The sequence below is a fragment of the Pelecanus crispus genome, chromosome 7 (assembly GCF_030463565.1).
Source record: "Pelecanus crispus isolate bPelCri1 chromosome 7, bPelCri1.pri, whole genome shotgun sequence".
NCBI lineage: Eukaryota > Metazoa > Chordata > Aves > Pelecaniformes > Pelecanidae > Pelecanus > Pelecanus crispus.
The window spans coordinates 773,153-788,319 of record NC_134649.1 but is presented as its reverse complement, the minus strand read 5'-3'; the positions used below and the strand labels follow the sequence as shown (position 1 = coordinate 788,319).

General features: G+C 49.4%; 1 protein-coding gene across 1 annotated transcript; it reads right to left on the bottom strand.

Annotated features, from left to right (window-relative positions):
* Positions 1-473: 473 nt before the first annotated feature.
* On the bottom strand, positions 474-14,188 carry WDR76 (WD repeat domain 76). The gene is made up of 13 exons (XM_075714422.1): positions 14,120-14,188; positions 13,211-13,534; positions 12,213-12,305; positions 10,548-10,603; positions 9,575-9,695; positions 8,695-8,796; positions 8,565-8,608; positions 8,323-8,476; positions 6,328-6,480; positions 4,726-4,940; positions 4,057-4,209; positions 2,463-2,516; positions 474-729 (listed from the first exon to the last, which is right to left on the bottom strand). Exons 1-13 carry the CDS (start codon positions 14,186-14,188, stop codon positions 474-476), a joined length of 1,794 nt encoding a protein of 597 aa, XP_075570537.1.
* Between the last annotated feature and the right edge of the window lie 979 nt (positions 14,189-15,167).

The window sequence follows — 15,167 nt, the reverse complement described above, 5'->3', positions numbered from 1 at the left end:
CGTGGGCCTCCCCTGGCATGGGAAGAGCCCAAAATCCCGGCCATCTCCAGCCCAAAATCCCGGCTGCTTCACGTTGCTTCCCGAACGGTCACCGCTGCTGCGGGGGGAGCACCCCGGAGCACCACGCAAGCTGGTGGAGGAGCGCTCCAGCTTCCCTGATGAAAACCATTAAGTGCCTCATACGTATCCCAAGCATCCTACTGATCCAACGTTTTCTCTGTTTTTTTGAAAAATGACTTCAGTGTTGGGGAAAAATATCAATTTTGGTACAAACTGACTGTCATAGCGGAATTAGTATTTTTTTTTTTTTAATTAAAGAGAATGCCAAAAGTAGTTTAGAAGATTTATTTTAAAGTTTTTAAAATACACTTTTGTCCTGAGAAAACACAGTTAGCTTAGCAACAGCTTAATACAGATTAAACAAATTTAATGCAAAAAGAAAGAAAAAAAAAAAAAAATCTGAGCCACTTTTTTCATTCTTTGAACACATGAAGGCGGCCACTGGAGTTGCCACCCACTAAGATGTTCTTACTGGGATGAACCACGTTAATGGAACACACAGAACCAAGGCAGTCAATGTTATAAAAAGAGTGCAGCAATGTTCCGGTATCTTGGAAGACTTCTATTTGTCTTGGTCGTGCCATACTGCCCACCACGAAGCAGTCTTCCTGTTTAGGGTCCCAGATCGCTCTGAACCTCGTTAACCAGCGCCCCGTGTTACTGTTATGTCTTCAGAGAAACAAACAGGGAGAAAAAGAGAGAGAGAAACATTCCTGATTGAATCCAGTATTTTTAAGTATCATCATTTATGTCATATTTGCTCAAAATAGTAGTGTAGTGTAGGTTAATGGTTGGACTGGATGATCTTAAAGGTCTTTTCCAGCCTAAATGATTCTAGGATTCTATGATGAAACCCATCTTCCTCGCCTTCTAAACCATCAGCACTTTCACATGCTGGACAGATCGTGCTGCTCGGATCCGTACAGTGGATCGCTGCCCTGTGATGGGTGGGCTGGGACAAAGAAAGGCAACGCAGCAAGAAGATAAAGCAGAGGGTACTTTGACATAAGTGATTATTAGCCAAAGTACTTATGCTTCATGGTTGCGTATTTCAGTAAAAATAGGGGAAAAATGCATCAAGCCTTTCGATAAACTGCAAACTAAGAATTTCCAAGCCAGTCGCTCACCTAGTTCCTTAGCAAACCCACCCTGACAGCGATTCACCCTTCTGGAGCACAAAGGTGTTTTACACGTCTGGAGGCTCTCCCCTTGACTGGTTTAGTGTGGACTTGGCAGTGTTGGGTTAATGGTTGGACTGGATGATCTGAAAGGGCTTTTCCAACCGAAACAATTCTAGCATTCTATTCTACGATTCAAAACCATGCGCTTTACCATTAAAAAGTAACCTTTGATATTTAAAAAAACGCCCAAAGAAAAAGCATTCTGAAACAAAACTCATCCCGAAAGTCACAGAACGGTCTGTTGCAGGTACACGGGAGGCCATTAAAGCTTCCCTGCAGACTTCACCGACTCAAAGCAGGCTACACCCCACTCGTGCTTTACGAACAAAAGCCGCTGTCGGCGCCCGTGGGGGCTGGGGCAAATTCTCGGGCTATTCACAACACCCAAAACACTCTCTGGGCTGTAGATTTCACGCCTTCCCTTTTTAATAGCCTAAAAATACTAATGAGGACTACCTAGTTGGATAGCTCCAGCCTTAGCTATCCGTGTAGGTAACCCTTCTGTAAGACTGGGACGCTCTCCACAGAGGAGATAATTACCCCATCCAAGCCAAGCTGGCAACAACATACTCTGAATTCCCTGTTAGAACTCTTACAAGACACGATCACCTCTGTGTTCCAGTAATCAAACGGCTGTTACCCTCGAGAGCGTACCAAGCGAAGATTAATGACACCGCTCCTTCCTCCAATGCTACAGAAACCTTTAATCGGGTGCACAAATGTGAATTTGGCTTCCTGTCATTTGGGAGATCAGAGTCAGGATGTCAAGCCATCTTATCCCATGGAAGTTTCCTCTCAAAGCAGCAATAACGCTGCAGGCAAACTTCCACGTTTCAGCGCTCTCTAGGTGTGCCGGCTCTCCCCATTAGCAGCTGTATTCTTTCCAATGGCAGCAGTACTCCTAGAGGTATGGCGAGGCCGTGTATGTTGGCATAAGGTCAAAGGAGCAGGAGAACGGCATTTCTCTTCCCCCGCCCTCTAGAGACACATTCTTGCAAGCATCTGTCTCAAAGAAAGAGGCCCCCTGGACCTTCCTGGCCTCCTGAGCAACCAATTGCAGACACTTCCCAAGCAGCTCCCGCCTCCGCAGCGGCCGACGAGCCCCAGGCTGGCTGGGAACGCAACGCCGTGCGGCCGCTGCGCACCCCGCGCGTACGCCACGAGGCCACGTGAGCGGAACGGCTGCAGCGTGCTGTCCTCGACCCCGCGCGTCCAGCTTACCGGACGGTACTGAGAAGCGCAACCGTCGACGCCAAAGAGGTGGTGTCGTAGACCCTGTAACACGAAATAGCGCGTTAATAAAACGTACACGTGTTAAAAAAGGCAGCCCTTTCCTCACAGAGCACCTTGCACGCATCAGCGCAGGCCAGCCCACACGAGTCTGGAAATGAGTAACGAACAGCACGTAGACATCCAGCGCAAATACACGCACCGACATTCCAACTGAAATTACTAAATTTGCTTTTCTAATTGGATTTGCGTTTAGCTAGGAAGGTCATCCTTTCTGAAAGCTTTATAAGAAGAGAACAAGAACAGCTTGCTAGGACAAACGAAAGGCTGCCCTAGCCCCGGATCCTGTCCGCTCAGTCGCTGCAGGAACGGGCTGCCCAGGGAGGAACGCAAGAGAAAGGAAACACACACACGAGTGAAATCCCACCAGCAGCTTCCAGCGCCAGGACTTCCTCGGGCAGGCGTGAGCTCGACTGAAGGAGAAACCATCAGCAGATCTCCTGCTCTGGGCTCTCCTCCCCCCCGACAGACTTTTAGGATCCCAAACCCCCCCAGGGCAAAGCGTTCAACGAGCTGCTGAGTTAAAAGCTGCTTTCTTTTCGCTTTGGAGGAGGCAGTGAATAAATGATGCCGCGTCTGTTTTCTCCATTCTGTCGAGCACAAATATTCTGGTTTACTCATACTCGCTTTGTACTCTGACACTTGCTGTTAGCGCCAAGGATTTACAATTTTCATAACCAAGCCTACTATGAAGAACAAATCTTCAGTTATCTGTAGTAAATACATCACGGGAAAGGAAGCATTACAGCAACACAGAACTCACACAAAAGAACTCTTTCCTGTGTATGTGGAGGGGGAAGAAAGAAAATCAAATTTTGAGACAAAACATATAATGCTGTAACGACTGCACCGTATTCAAATTCTTCCCAGAATATATGCGGTTACCCCAGCGTCTGAAAACACAAGCCATCTGTAGAGTAGAGGCCTGATTTTCAGCCTGGCCTTAAGTGGGGCCCCCATTTTGTACCTGTGTTCTTTGATAGTTTAGGACTTCTAAACATGTACACGGCGAATATGCAGATGCAAGGAGGGATTTCCATGAACAGATTACCTAAATTGTGGTCACGAAACTACAAAGCAGGAAGAAAAACTAGATCTCTAATACAGCACCACTCGCTGCAGTTTAAATTATCAAATGGCAGACTAGTTACAAAAGAGCTGTTTAAGTACCAGCAGTTAAAAATAAGTTCAGTTTCTAAGTATTTTGTATTTGTATTCATGAGCCAGGTTTTGGGTGGTTTGGGGTTTTGTTTGGTTTTGGTTTTGGGTTTTTTTTAAAGACTAACAGCACCTGTATATTTTACTGTACACTGTTAAATATTCTTCAGGAACCCCCAAAAAACCATGCAACACTACAAACGCCAATGCAAGTACATCTAATTTTAAGAAGTGGTAACAGCAGAAAGCTCTCAGTGATGGATAATGCAGATAGGAAATAATAACAACAACAACAACAACAATAATAATAATAATAAATACTAGTTGACATTTTCCATAAAGATTATTCCTTCCCACATGGTCTTACCTCAGCTTGTCGTCAGCACACACCGTCACTACTCTGTTCCCAGTTACAGGTGAGAAATAGGCAGAAGCAACACTTTTTGTGTGTCCTTTAAGACTGCTCACAGGCTTGTTCCCTTTAGACTTCAGGTATCGAACATCATAAACACAAACATCCCTGCAACACATACCACACAGGACACTTCACAAGGTGACAGTTAAATAATTATTCTCCATTTAATAATGACGGTTAAATAATTATTCTCCAAGAGTCACTGCAGGTTTTATGTGAGCTGCGTTCAGAACTTTACTTCAGCAGTACATAGTCGCTCAAACGGCCAGTGGCTCCCAAGGATTTTGAGAGCACCAAAACCAGCCCAAACCAACAGCTCAGTAAAATCCCTCTACGTTGTGAGCTGTCAAAAAACAGTGACTCATAAGACCATTTTCTACCCATTACCAAAAGGTGAAGGAAAGTCAAAAGTGTATCGCATTTTAAATCCTGCTAAGAACTGAAAACTTGTTTTCTAAAAAGACGAAGCAAGCTTTGACTACACTCCGAGGCTGACAAATTGTCTGCCTCATCAACAGCTCCTCCTGCCCTCCAAACGTGCCGCTTACAGCTGACTTCAGACACCAGTGCAGACAGAACACTGAAAACACGAGTAACTGCAGTTCACTTTGAGCTACCTACACTGAGCCAGCAGCAATGAAATACTGTTTATTCACTGGGTGAACATGGACTGTCCTCGTTCGCTTGAAGCCGATGTCTGCAGACAGCTCTAAAGATGTTCCTGGCGTCCGTCTGTCCACAACGGCAACGTTGCCATCCCAGTGTCCTACTATTGCAGTGGAGGCATTATCTTCCAAAAAGTCAAAGGAAGATAAGCTTTCTTCACTTCTGCATATCTGAGCACAGAAAAGGTCAAATGTAACCAAAACTATTCAACGAAATACACGGAGTTATTCACAACACCCAAAACACTCTCTGGGCTGTAGATTTCACGCCTTCCCTTTTTAATAGCCTAAAAATACTAATGAAGACTACCTAGTTGGATAGCTCCAGCCTTAGCTATCCGTGTAGGTAACCCTTCTGTAAGACTGGGACGCTCTCCACAGAGGAGATAATTACCCCATCCAAGCCAAGCTGGCAACAACATACTCTGAATTCCCTGTTAGAACTCTTACAAGACACGATCACCTCTGTGTTCCAGTAATCAAACGGCTGTTACCCTCGAGAGCGTACCGAGCGAAGATTAATGACACCGCTCCTTCCTCCAATGCTACAGAAACCTTTAATCGGGTGCACAAATGTGAATTTGGCTTCCTGTCATTTGGGAGATCAGAGTCAGGATGTCAAGCCATCTTATCCCATGGAAGTTTCCTCTCAAAGCAGCAATAATGCTGCAGGCAAACTTCCACGTTTCAGCGCTCTCTAGGTGTGCCGGCTCTCCCCATTAGCAGCTGTATTCTTTCCAATGGCAGCAGTACTCCTAGAGGTATGGCGAGGCCGTGTATGTTGGCATAAGGTCAAAGGAGCAGGAGAACGGCATTTCTCTTCCCCCGCCCTCTAAAGACACATTCTTGCAAGCATCTGTCTCAAAGAAAGAGGCCCCCTGGACCTTCCTGGCCTCCTGAGCAACCAATTGCAGACACTTCCCAAGCAGCTGCCTGCCTGCAACCCCACCAAAATCACGGTGCCTGTAAGGGTTGGGAAAAAAGCTTTAAACCGTTGCAGCTTCTTGTATTTCCCAGTGTCGGAGAGCTGATCAATGCAGATGTATCTGTCAAAAGCAAGCAAAGCAAGCGAGCATCATGAAGCTCCTCAGTTAAGCTGTCTGGCTCACCGTGGAGACAGTCACAGCACTTTGCTCACTTGAAGCCTGAGAAAAGCAAAGTCAACAATGTTTATTTGGGGAGGGAGAGGTTTGTAAGATTTAGTTCTTCAAATCACTCTCATTTGTCATCGTTAAAAGGTAATGCTTTCAAAAAGAGGCACATATCGCTTAAGTGTGGAGATAGGAAATTAAACTCAATAATTCCAACTGTCTCTGCAGGAAGGGAATTGGGACTACCCAAGCTGTTACTATGTTTTATTGACTAGGAAGCATCTCCATATTTTTATGATGTTAATCAAAGGTTACTTCACGCGTCCTTGTGGAAACAGCATCTTGAACTTTCTTGTTAACAAAACAACCAACAAATAACAACTTGGGTACGACGAGACTAAAACTTCACAGCAGCGCACAGCAAGAGGTTCCCAAGGAGTCTGCAGCAGAGCCGCGGGAGCACTCACCTCATCAAAGACAGCTCTAGTCACATCACCACATCGCAGAGCGTCACTGCTTAGAGACAGCAAGTGAGCAGGATTAAATGGAGAGAAATGCATGCAGCTGACCGAGTAATTGTGTGGAATAAAGACAAGTGCTCCTTCTTCAGACTTACAGTTCTGAAAAACAATTGAGATTCAATGGACACAGATGCTAATCACTGTAGTTATTTCTATTAATTACCGCAACTTTCAAAGCAAAGTCTCTCTGTTTTTCAGACGTTCTCAATCTGCTCTGGGTAACTGTATGGAGGAAGCAGTAGGGCGCTTGATGTGTGGAGGCATCAGCACAGGTAGCGCAGGCAGCAGGACTGCTCTGGGGCACGGCGTGCCCGGGCTGCCATCCTTCTGGAACAAAGGGATTCCCACCTCTCCATGGAAGAGAGAACTGCCCTCACATGGACCGCTCAACCCGGCGCTGCCAGGCCACGGCCCCCCTCCCGCTACCATTTTCACCACTATACGAGTAACTTAGCTCAAAAGAGCACTAAGAATTTACTCTCAGGTTCAGAATTCTGCTTCTTAATTAGGAAGAGCTGCCACTTCCTGCTGTAATTTAAATGCACTTCTGTCACTGCAGTCATCGATACCGTATCTGGACATCGATGCCTGGCTCTTCTTTACTGACAGAACTGGTTTCTCAGTTACCACAGCTGAACACCTTGCTGAGGACCAAACATATGCATATGCCATGTACATCAAAACATGTACATATCAGGTAACTTGGACCTCAAGCTGAATTCTAGTGACCCAAACTGAATGTAAAGCATAATCCCCTGTATCTTCTCGTCTAATTTTGGCATCATTCAAGCTCTGTTATTTTAAAAAAACTGAATAGATCATTTTGGAACAAGTACCGGTTCATTCCACAAAGATTACTCTGCTCCCAAACTTGGTCAAGTCCAACTCACTTCAGGAAAATAAAAAAAGGGAGAGCAAAAGGGAAAAGAGTAGCTTTAACAATTCTAGGCTTCCACTGAAATGCCTTTGCAAGGCCACAACGGGAGCCTGCAGCACTCGGAGACCTCAGCTGTGCCGACACCAGATCACACTCTTCAACAGGTAGTAATCGCAGCTGCACAGTCAGAGCTTTCTAAATTGTATGGAGCATTTTAGACTTCTTTATAATTGAGTAAGAGCCTCAGAGCTGAATCTAGTTGATCAGTTTCCTGAAGCTGCCAAAGCAGAAACGACTCGAGAGAAACTCGAGAGGTTAATGGCATTGCGAAAAATGAGAAGAAAATCTGCGCTTGTGTGACTTCCAGCAGCTGGTTTGGATGACGTGGGATCAAAGTGCAGGGTGCGGGGGGGTTATGAAGGGGTAAGTCAAGGGCACAAATGATTCTTGCTGCAGGAGTAATTAAGGCAATTCAGAAACGATGGTAAGACTATCTGCAAAGCCCTCGCAAGTTTTCAAAGCACCAAACACTAAGCTGTTTTTCAGAGACAATGTATGTAAATATGTGCCAGCATATACGTTGGCATAACAATTTTATCTCTGCCATCTGGAAAAACAATGACTCACTGCAGCTACCCAAAATTTGTACAGGCTCAAAAAACAAAGATTTGAGCATCCATTTCCCCTCACTCTCCAAAACCTAGCTGCAGTATTGCTGCAGGGGTACTGTAATTAGATCCTGGATCTCTCAACGGTGTATTGCCGTTTTAACCCTCACTGATAATATTATTTCAGCTAGTGATCCATTTTCTTCCGCTCTGCCCCCCAAAATTACCAGTGCAACCTTTCCTCCCATTAAAGCTGGGCTTGCCAAGGACCAGACAGACCTTTCAAGCAATTCTGGTGAGCCTCAATTTAAGAGAGACCCTGGTGCTACCCATAAGAACGGGGGAAGTCTAAAATACCATGGCGAGCCTGACAAAACGACGCTCCAGGCTGTGCCCCACCTGCGTCCATCCTGCAGCACACAGCTCTGCCAGGTGAGGCGCGCACGAAGAACTCACCACGTTCCAGAGACCGATCTGCCCGGACTTGTCCCCAGCTGCCACCAGGATGGTGCTTTCGGAAGGATGGATAGCCATAGAACACACTCGGTATTTCACAACCTTTTTAATGTTATCTTCGCTGAGGACCATGCTGTTGAGGCTGTCCTGGTATCTAGACAAGATCATTGAAACGTTAGCTAGTCAGGAGAAGAAAGGAGAACAAGACAATACCCGGTTTTTAGCCGCTGCCTTCAGATTACCTTTTCATGTCACACGTGCGCTTTTCAGTATCATGAGCTTTCAGCTACAGATGGAAAGGAAGTATTTATCAGAATCAGAACCCAAGCTAAATTCCGTTATTCAAAAAACCCTAATTGTAATGAATAATACCTCACTTATCCTCATCCATGTAGTCAATAAATCCTCTGTCAATTTACTCTTCCCCATCTCATCTTCTGGAACCATCGGCAAAGGCCCGGCTGGAACTTGAGGCTGGAATGACATTAGCAATTTTCGTAACTCAAACCAACTAAAATTACAAATAGGGTGAACTGTTACTTTCCACACACCAGATATTCCGAGAACACACCTGTGATAATACAAGAAATAAATGTAACAACAACAATAACAAAGTTTGTATCAAATCTTATTAAAAAGATAAATAGAACCTTCCTGAACACAACAGCAAACACAAACAGCTATCCTATGTTTTTTCCTCTCCTTTCTGATACTCCAGCAAGGTTGATCTCTGAGAACTGTATTACAGAGATTTAGCTTTATTCTACAGCACCACAGAAGATTTAAATTCCCATCTCTCAGAGCAACAGAATTTTTACTTGTTGCTACATAACTACTTCAAAAAGGTAGTAAATATTTCAAAGGAAAATAAACCAGATCAAAAGTTACAGTGAAAGAACATTAAAACAGAGTAATAAAACTTGAATTTAAAGCTGCTCAAATCTATGGGCTGTTGAGAAATGCCTCAGGACCCTTCTGATCATCCAAAACCGCACTAATTCATCAACTTGAGTCACAGAATATTGATGAACTTTCAGAAAGGACATGGGAAGCCTGCTATTCAAGATGCTCGAGGGTGAAAGCATTTACTTTTTATTATCGCCTTTTATTATAACGCACCTCCCCAAACGTCTAACAGTTTTTACAAGCAGCTCAGCAATGACAAGTATTATCGGTCAACTTCACTGGCAGCATTTTTATAAAACTTCTGTGCATATGCACACACATCTCCTCTAACCCTGCCCCGTCTTACATATTCCTCTGCTTCTGGCTGGGCAGGCATCTCCGGCATTGGAATTCCTGACGGCTCTACTCTTTGTAAGCGCATAGATCTTCGACGTACTGTTTCATCTTCTGCCTTTTTAGGCTTAGCTCTAGAACAATTAAAACATTTCAGAATCACAGACGCAGTTAAATAACGTAGGTCCTCTGCATTTAAGTACAAGACTACAGCGCAGGGTCAGATGTATGGCTCTAACACCTTGGCCCAGACTCACAGCCTGACTAGTTCCGATTCACTTGAGGAGGGATGCGATTACTTTTTCCTTCAGCAACAGCAATGAACAACAAGAAGAGCACTTCACAATGCATATAACAGGTATTGCATTTTTGTTTCCCTTGCCATTGTCGCTTCTCTTGCCAGCCCTCCTTATTTGTAATTCATCCTTCCGCTCACTGATCTAGTCATCTTCTTCCACTGTCTTTCATCACATATCTTATTCCTTATTTGGAACAAAGCTCATTTTTCTGCTTTGCCCAGCACTGTTTTGGTGCTGCCAAATGTCTTTTCTTCTATGCTAACTGGTTACCCTATCCCTCGCATCTAGTTCTCCCCCCCCTTTCTTTCCCACGCCTCTTCCCATCATTTGTTTTCATCATTTAACATTTCTTTATTTAGCCCTCATGCAAAAACCGATCAGAAAAAAGAAATGCACTTGAAATACCTTAATACAAATATCACCAAAAAGAACAAATCCTGTAATTTGACGAAAAGGATATTCATACTGTCATTTTCTTTCCAAAGGGTGGCAGAGGAGAGGCACTACCTGGAGGACCTGTTCATGAATTCATACAGCTTAAGATAGTCAGTTATTCCGATTTAGCTTTACAGGGAGACTCCTCACTAGCACTCCCTCTTCACAGTATCAGGTACGTGCAGATGAAGTGCTCACACATCTAACACGCAATGAAGGAACAATGATACAGATCTCATATAGTTACTTTACCTTTTGGTGACATGAGCCTGTCTTTTAGTTGCAATTTGGTGAAGTCTTGCAGCTGACTTGAAGAGGAAGAAAAAAAAAAAAGATTAAAAACATATGTAACGAGCATAAAAGACTAACCTGTATCAACTACAACTACAGGCGGCAACAAACTATATTGCAATTATGTGTAACAATAATAAAAAGGGATTTTTAAGCATCGAGCTGTGTCGCGTCCGCTTTGCTTCCATGTACCAGCAAGAATTCCCCGATTTCTGTGAACGGCACGCAGGAGCGCAGCACAGGCTGGACGTTCTGTAGCCCTTCTCTTTACCAAAGAAAATACTCTAAACGCTACGCACCAGGCACAGAAAGACATTTACAGTAGCACCTGTAACCAGAGAGGCCTCCATTCACGGTGTTTTCTCTGTTACGAGAGGGGCATTCGGCTCATTTGGAGCCCAGAAAAGCTCAGACACATCCAGCTCACCGCCAAGACCACCGCTCCACTGCCACGCTAGCCAAAGCGGCGCCGGCCCTGGCACGAAAAGATTTACCTGCTCCTCAGGTTTGGCAGCCCACAGTGGCCAGCACTAATGGGAACTGAGATGGCTACAGCTCCTTTTGCTAGTCTTCGCTACTCTGCGGTCAGTGCTGTGATTACAGTCAGACTGCCTAGTCTTTACTGACCTCTCTGAGGATAACTGGAAGAAAAGGAGGTATTTTTACTCAAGTTTCAGCCTCAGTGGTAAGGAGTCTTGCTGCCTACTAGACAGGCCCAACCATGTCCTGCAGCCTGGTATAATGAGCAAGCAAGCATGCAGCCATTCAAGGAGATAATTCACTCGCTGCTGCCAGAAAAGGGATATATTATGAATTAAAAAAAAAAAAAATTATGTAAGAGAATGGAGGAGTGAAGAAAGAAGGGCAAAAGTTTGGATCTACTCATGTGATAGCATTTGAAACTCCACCGCCTTAACCTTCTAGACGGGCTCTCCAACATGAGAGGAATTATAACGCTCTTGCGTCCACCCAGACGAGACAGGACACGGGGAAGCACTCCGGCACCACACGGCCTGCAGGCTCTTCCCAAGAGCCTCTCACGCACAGGGCGGCGAGCGGAACCGTCCCGACAGCCCGAGACCTGCCACCCGCTGCCCTTCAGGCCCCGCAGCCTTTCAGTTAGGTAACCAGCTAAGCCGCGCGCGCCGCGCCTGAAACGCGGCAGCTCAACGCCCTCGGCGGGGAGCGCGGCGCAGAGGAAGGGGCGGGAGCGCAGGTTACACAAGCCGGCAGGACACTGCACGTACAGAGCTCACGCTGCCCGGAACACGCATGCGAGCGCCTTCACCCAAGGGTCGCCTCATCTGGTCCCGCTGCGTCCGCAGCTCCGGGACCGCACGCACCAGCGCGGCTGGCTGCTGCCGGTACGGAATACCATATGAGCGGGGTTTTGCTTTCTTCGCTTTTTCTAAGTTTAACCAGTGACCTCCCCTCTTTGGGAAAAGCTAACCAGCAGCACAAAACCCCATTTTTTTAATCCAGTCAGGGCAGTCCTAATATCTTGGGAAGTTTTCGTGGCTTTCCTCACGCACCTGCCACTGTCAGGGAAGGGTTTCACAACGAGAGGGATGACGGTGCAATTATTACACTCAGCGCACACTGGTGCTACTTAGAATCCATACAAACCTCATGCAGCTTCAGAGCAGCGAAGAATTTAGCATTTTCTGTGATGTTCTTTAGCCTTTTCCTTTCATAAGCTGATAACTGTGAGTATCCATCCTACAAAAAGAAAAGCCAATTACTCTCCATCGTACAGTTACACGGCCTGCAAGAGATGTCCCGGGCTGCTGGGAAGTGAGTCTCTAAACTGACTGTCTGAATTATTTAAAAGTGGTTCGATATATCTGTAAACAAACAAAAACACATACAAAGTGGGGTCATCCCCTATCAATACCAAAACTTGTCCACATAGGGACTGGCTCGCATTACAAGACTTACTCCTAGCATTAATTCTACAAAAAGGGCAGTTCATCAAAATGGGCAGTTCACAAACCTTGCTAGAACAAAAGCAATACTGAAGTGACTCAATAAACGACTTAAAACTTCGGCAATACAGGAAACATTGCGCATAAATGGAATACAGTCTTGGATCATTCTTATCTTTCATAGAGAAGGTGGACGTGACAAGTTGAAATGTTGATTTAAATATAAACGAACGTTGACAAAGCTATCGCATCTTATGACTGTATCCATCCGTAGAAGCATCTGGAAGACGGTTACTGACAGCACGAGAACGCACTGGTGCTTTTGCTGCCGGGTTTTATGCACTCTGACAGCAAGAGCGTTTTTCTCATCCCTTAGACGTTCTGAAAGGGTAAAATGGAGTTTCATACTGCCAGTCAGAGGGGCTAAAAAGCTACATCAAGAGGAAAGATACTTTCAAACTTTACTTTTACGAACATCACGCACCGCGCGCGCGCATCTTGAGAGCCGCAGAAGCGTCCGTCTCCCTTTGCTGCAGCCCAGGAGCACGCAGGGCCCGGCGGGCACCGCTGCGGCTGCCCCGGGGAGCGCAGGGCGGCCGGGCGAGCCCCGCAGCAGGGCGAGGGTGCCCGGGTCCCCCGCGGCGCGGCACGGCACGGCGCGGCACGGCACGGCACGGCGCGGCACGGCACGGCACTCACCAGGGCAGCGTCTCCCCCGTCGCTCCCGTCGCTCTCCGCATCCCAAACGCCGTCCACGCCGTTGGCGGCCGGGGGGCTGGCGGGGGGCGAGGCGGGGGCGGCTCGCCGCGGGCTGGGCTCCGGGCGCAGCCTCTTGCCGGCCAGTGCCGCGCCCTCCGCGCCCTCCGCCCCGCCGTAGGTGCCCAGCAGCCGCTTCTGCGGCAGCCGCCGGCCCGCCACGGCCAGCGGCGTGAGCAGGACCCGCAGCTGCCTCGCCGCGCCCGCCCGCCGCTCGCCCTGCCCCGGGCTCGGCTGCAGCTTGGCCGTGCCCGGCGGGGTGGACTCCTGCGGGGGGAACCGGCAGCTCGGCGGGGGTCGGCGGCCCGGGCCGCTCCCGCGGGGACCCCCCCCGACACCCGCCTCCCCGCCCCGCTGCTCGGCAGCCCCGTCCTCCCGGCTCCCCCCGGCCCCGGCCCCCCCCCGGCCCCGGCTCCTCTCCCCACGGCCCCGGCTCCCCCGTCCTCGGCTCCCCCGTCCTCCCCTCTCCCCACGGCCCCAGCCCCTCTCCTCACAGCCCCGGCCCCAGCTCCCCCGTCCTCCTTCTCCCCCCGGCCCCGGCCCCCCACAGCCCCGGCCCCGGCTCCCCCCGGCCCCAGCCCCTCTCCTCACGGCCCCGGCCCGGCTCCCCACGGCCCCGGCTCCCGCGTCCTCCTTCTCCCCCCGGCCCCGGCTCCTCACAGCCCCGGCCCGGCTCGGCCCGGCTCCCCCCGGCCCCGGCTCCCCCTTCCTCCCCTCTCCTGACGGCCCCAGCCCCTCTCCTCACGGCCCCTCTCCCCCCGGCCCCGGCCCCTGCCGCCCGCCATCCCCGCCCCCCCCCCGCCGCGGGCAGGCAGCTCTCAGGGCGGCCCCCGCTCCCCACCCGTCCCGGACCTCCATCCGCTGCCGGCTGCGCGGCGACGGCTCCGCAGGCTCCAGCGTAGCGGCCTGCGAGAGCGCCATGGCGGGCCCGAGCGGGGGAGGAGCGGCCGCTTCCCGCTCCGGCGAGGGGCGGCCCGGCCGCGCTCCCGCCCACGGCGCCTTCCCGCCCGGGCAGCGGCGGCGGGGCGGCCCGGGCGGGCTGGCGGCGGCCCGCGGCTGCCCTGTCGCTGCCCTATCGCTGCCCTGTCGCTGCCCTATCGCAGCCATATCGCTGCCCTGTCGCTGCCCTATCGCTGCCCTATCGCAGCCCTGTCGCTGCCCTATCGCAGCCCTGTCGCTGCCATATCGCAGCCATATCGCTGCCCTGTCGCTGCCCTATCGCAGCCCTGTCGCTGCCATATCGCTGCCCTGTCGCTGCCATATCGCAGCCATATCGCTGCCCTGTCGCTGCCCTATCGCTGCCCTGTCGCTGCCATATCGCTGCCCTGTCGCAGCCCTATCGCAGCCCTGTCGCTGCCATATCGCTGCCCTGTCGCTGCCATATCGCAGCCATATCGCTGCCCTATCGCTGCCCTGTCGCTGCCATATCGCTGCCCTGTCGCAGCCCTGTCGCAGCCCTGTCGCTGCCATATCGCTGCCCTGTCGCTGCCATATCGCAGCCATATCGCTGCCCTGTCGCTGCCATATCGCTGCCCTGTCGCAGCCCTGTCGCTGCCATATCGCTGCCATATCGCTGCCCTGTCGCTGCCATATCGCTGCCCTGTCGCTGCCAGAACCCCTCCACCCGCGCTGGCCCCAGCGCTCGCTGCCGCAGGGCTGCTGTGCCAAGGCATCAAAGTCAGAAGCGCAGAACCGTTCAGGTCGGAAAAGACCTTTCAGGTCAAGTCCGGCCATGACCCCAACACTGCCAAGGCCACACTAAACCAGTTCAGGGGAGAGGAATCATTTCATGTTTCCTGCCTTGGTGGCTGGATTGTTTTTAATGAAAGTAAAACCAGGAATCACTAAGGTTGGAAAGGCCCTCTGAGATCATCAGCCCAACCATCACCCCAACACCCCC

Bases quoted from the DNA above. Each gene is read 5' to 3' on its own strand.
- WDR76 (XM_075714422.1), bottom strand. From the start codon at position 14,188: ATGGCGCTCTCGCAGGCCGCTACGCTGGAGCCTGCGGAGCCGTCGCCG. The intron at 9,696-10,547 runs GTAAAGTAACTA...TAATTGTTCTAG, and splicing joins CAGGCTCATGTCACCAAAAG to AGCTAAGCCTAAAAAGGCAG. The intron at 8,797-9,574 runs GTAAGACGGGGC...ATGTCATTCCAG, and splicing joins AGCCAGAAGCAGAGGAATAT to CCTCAAGTTCCAGCCGGGCC.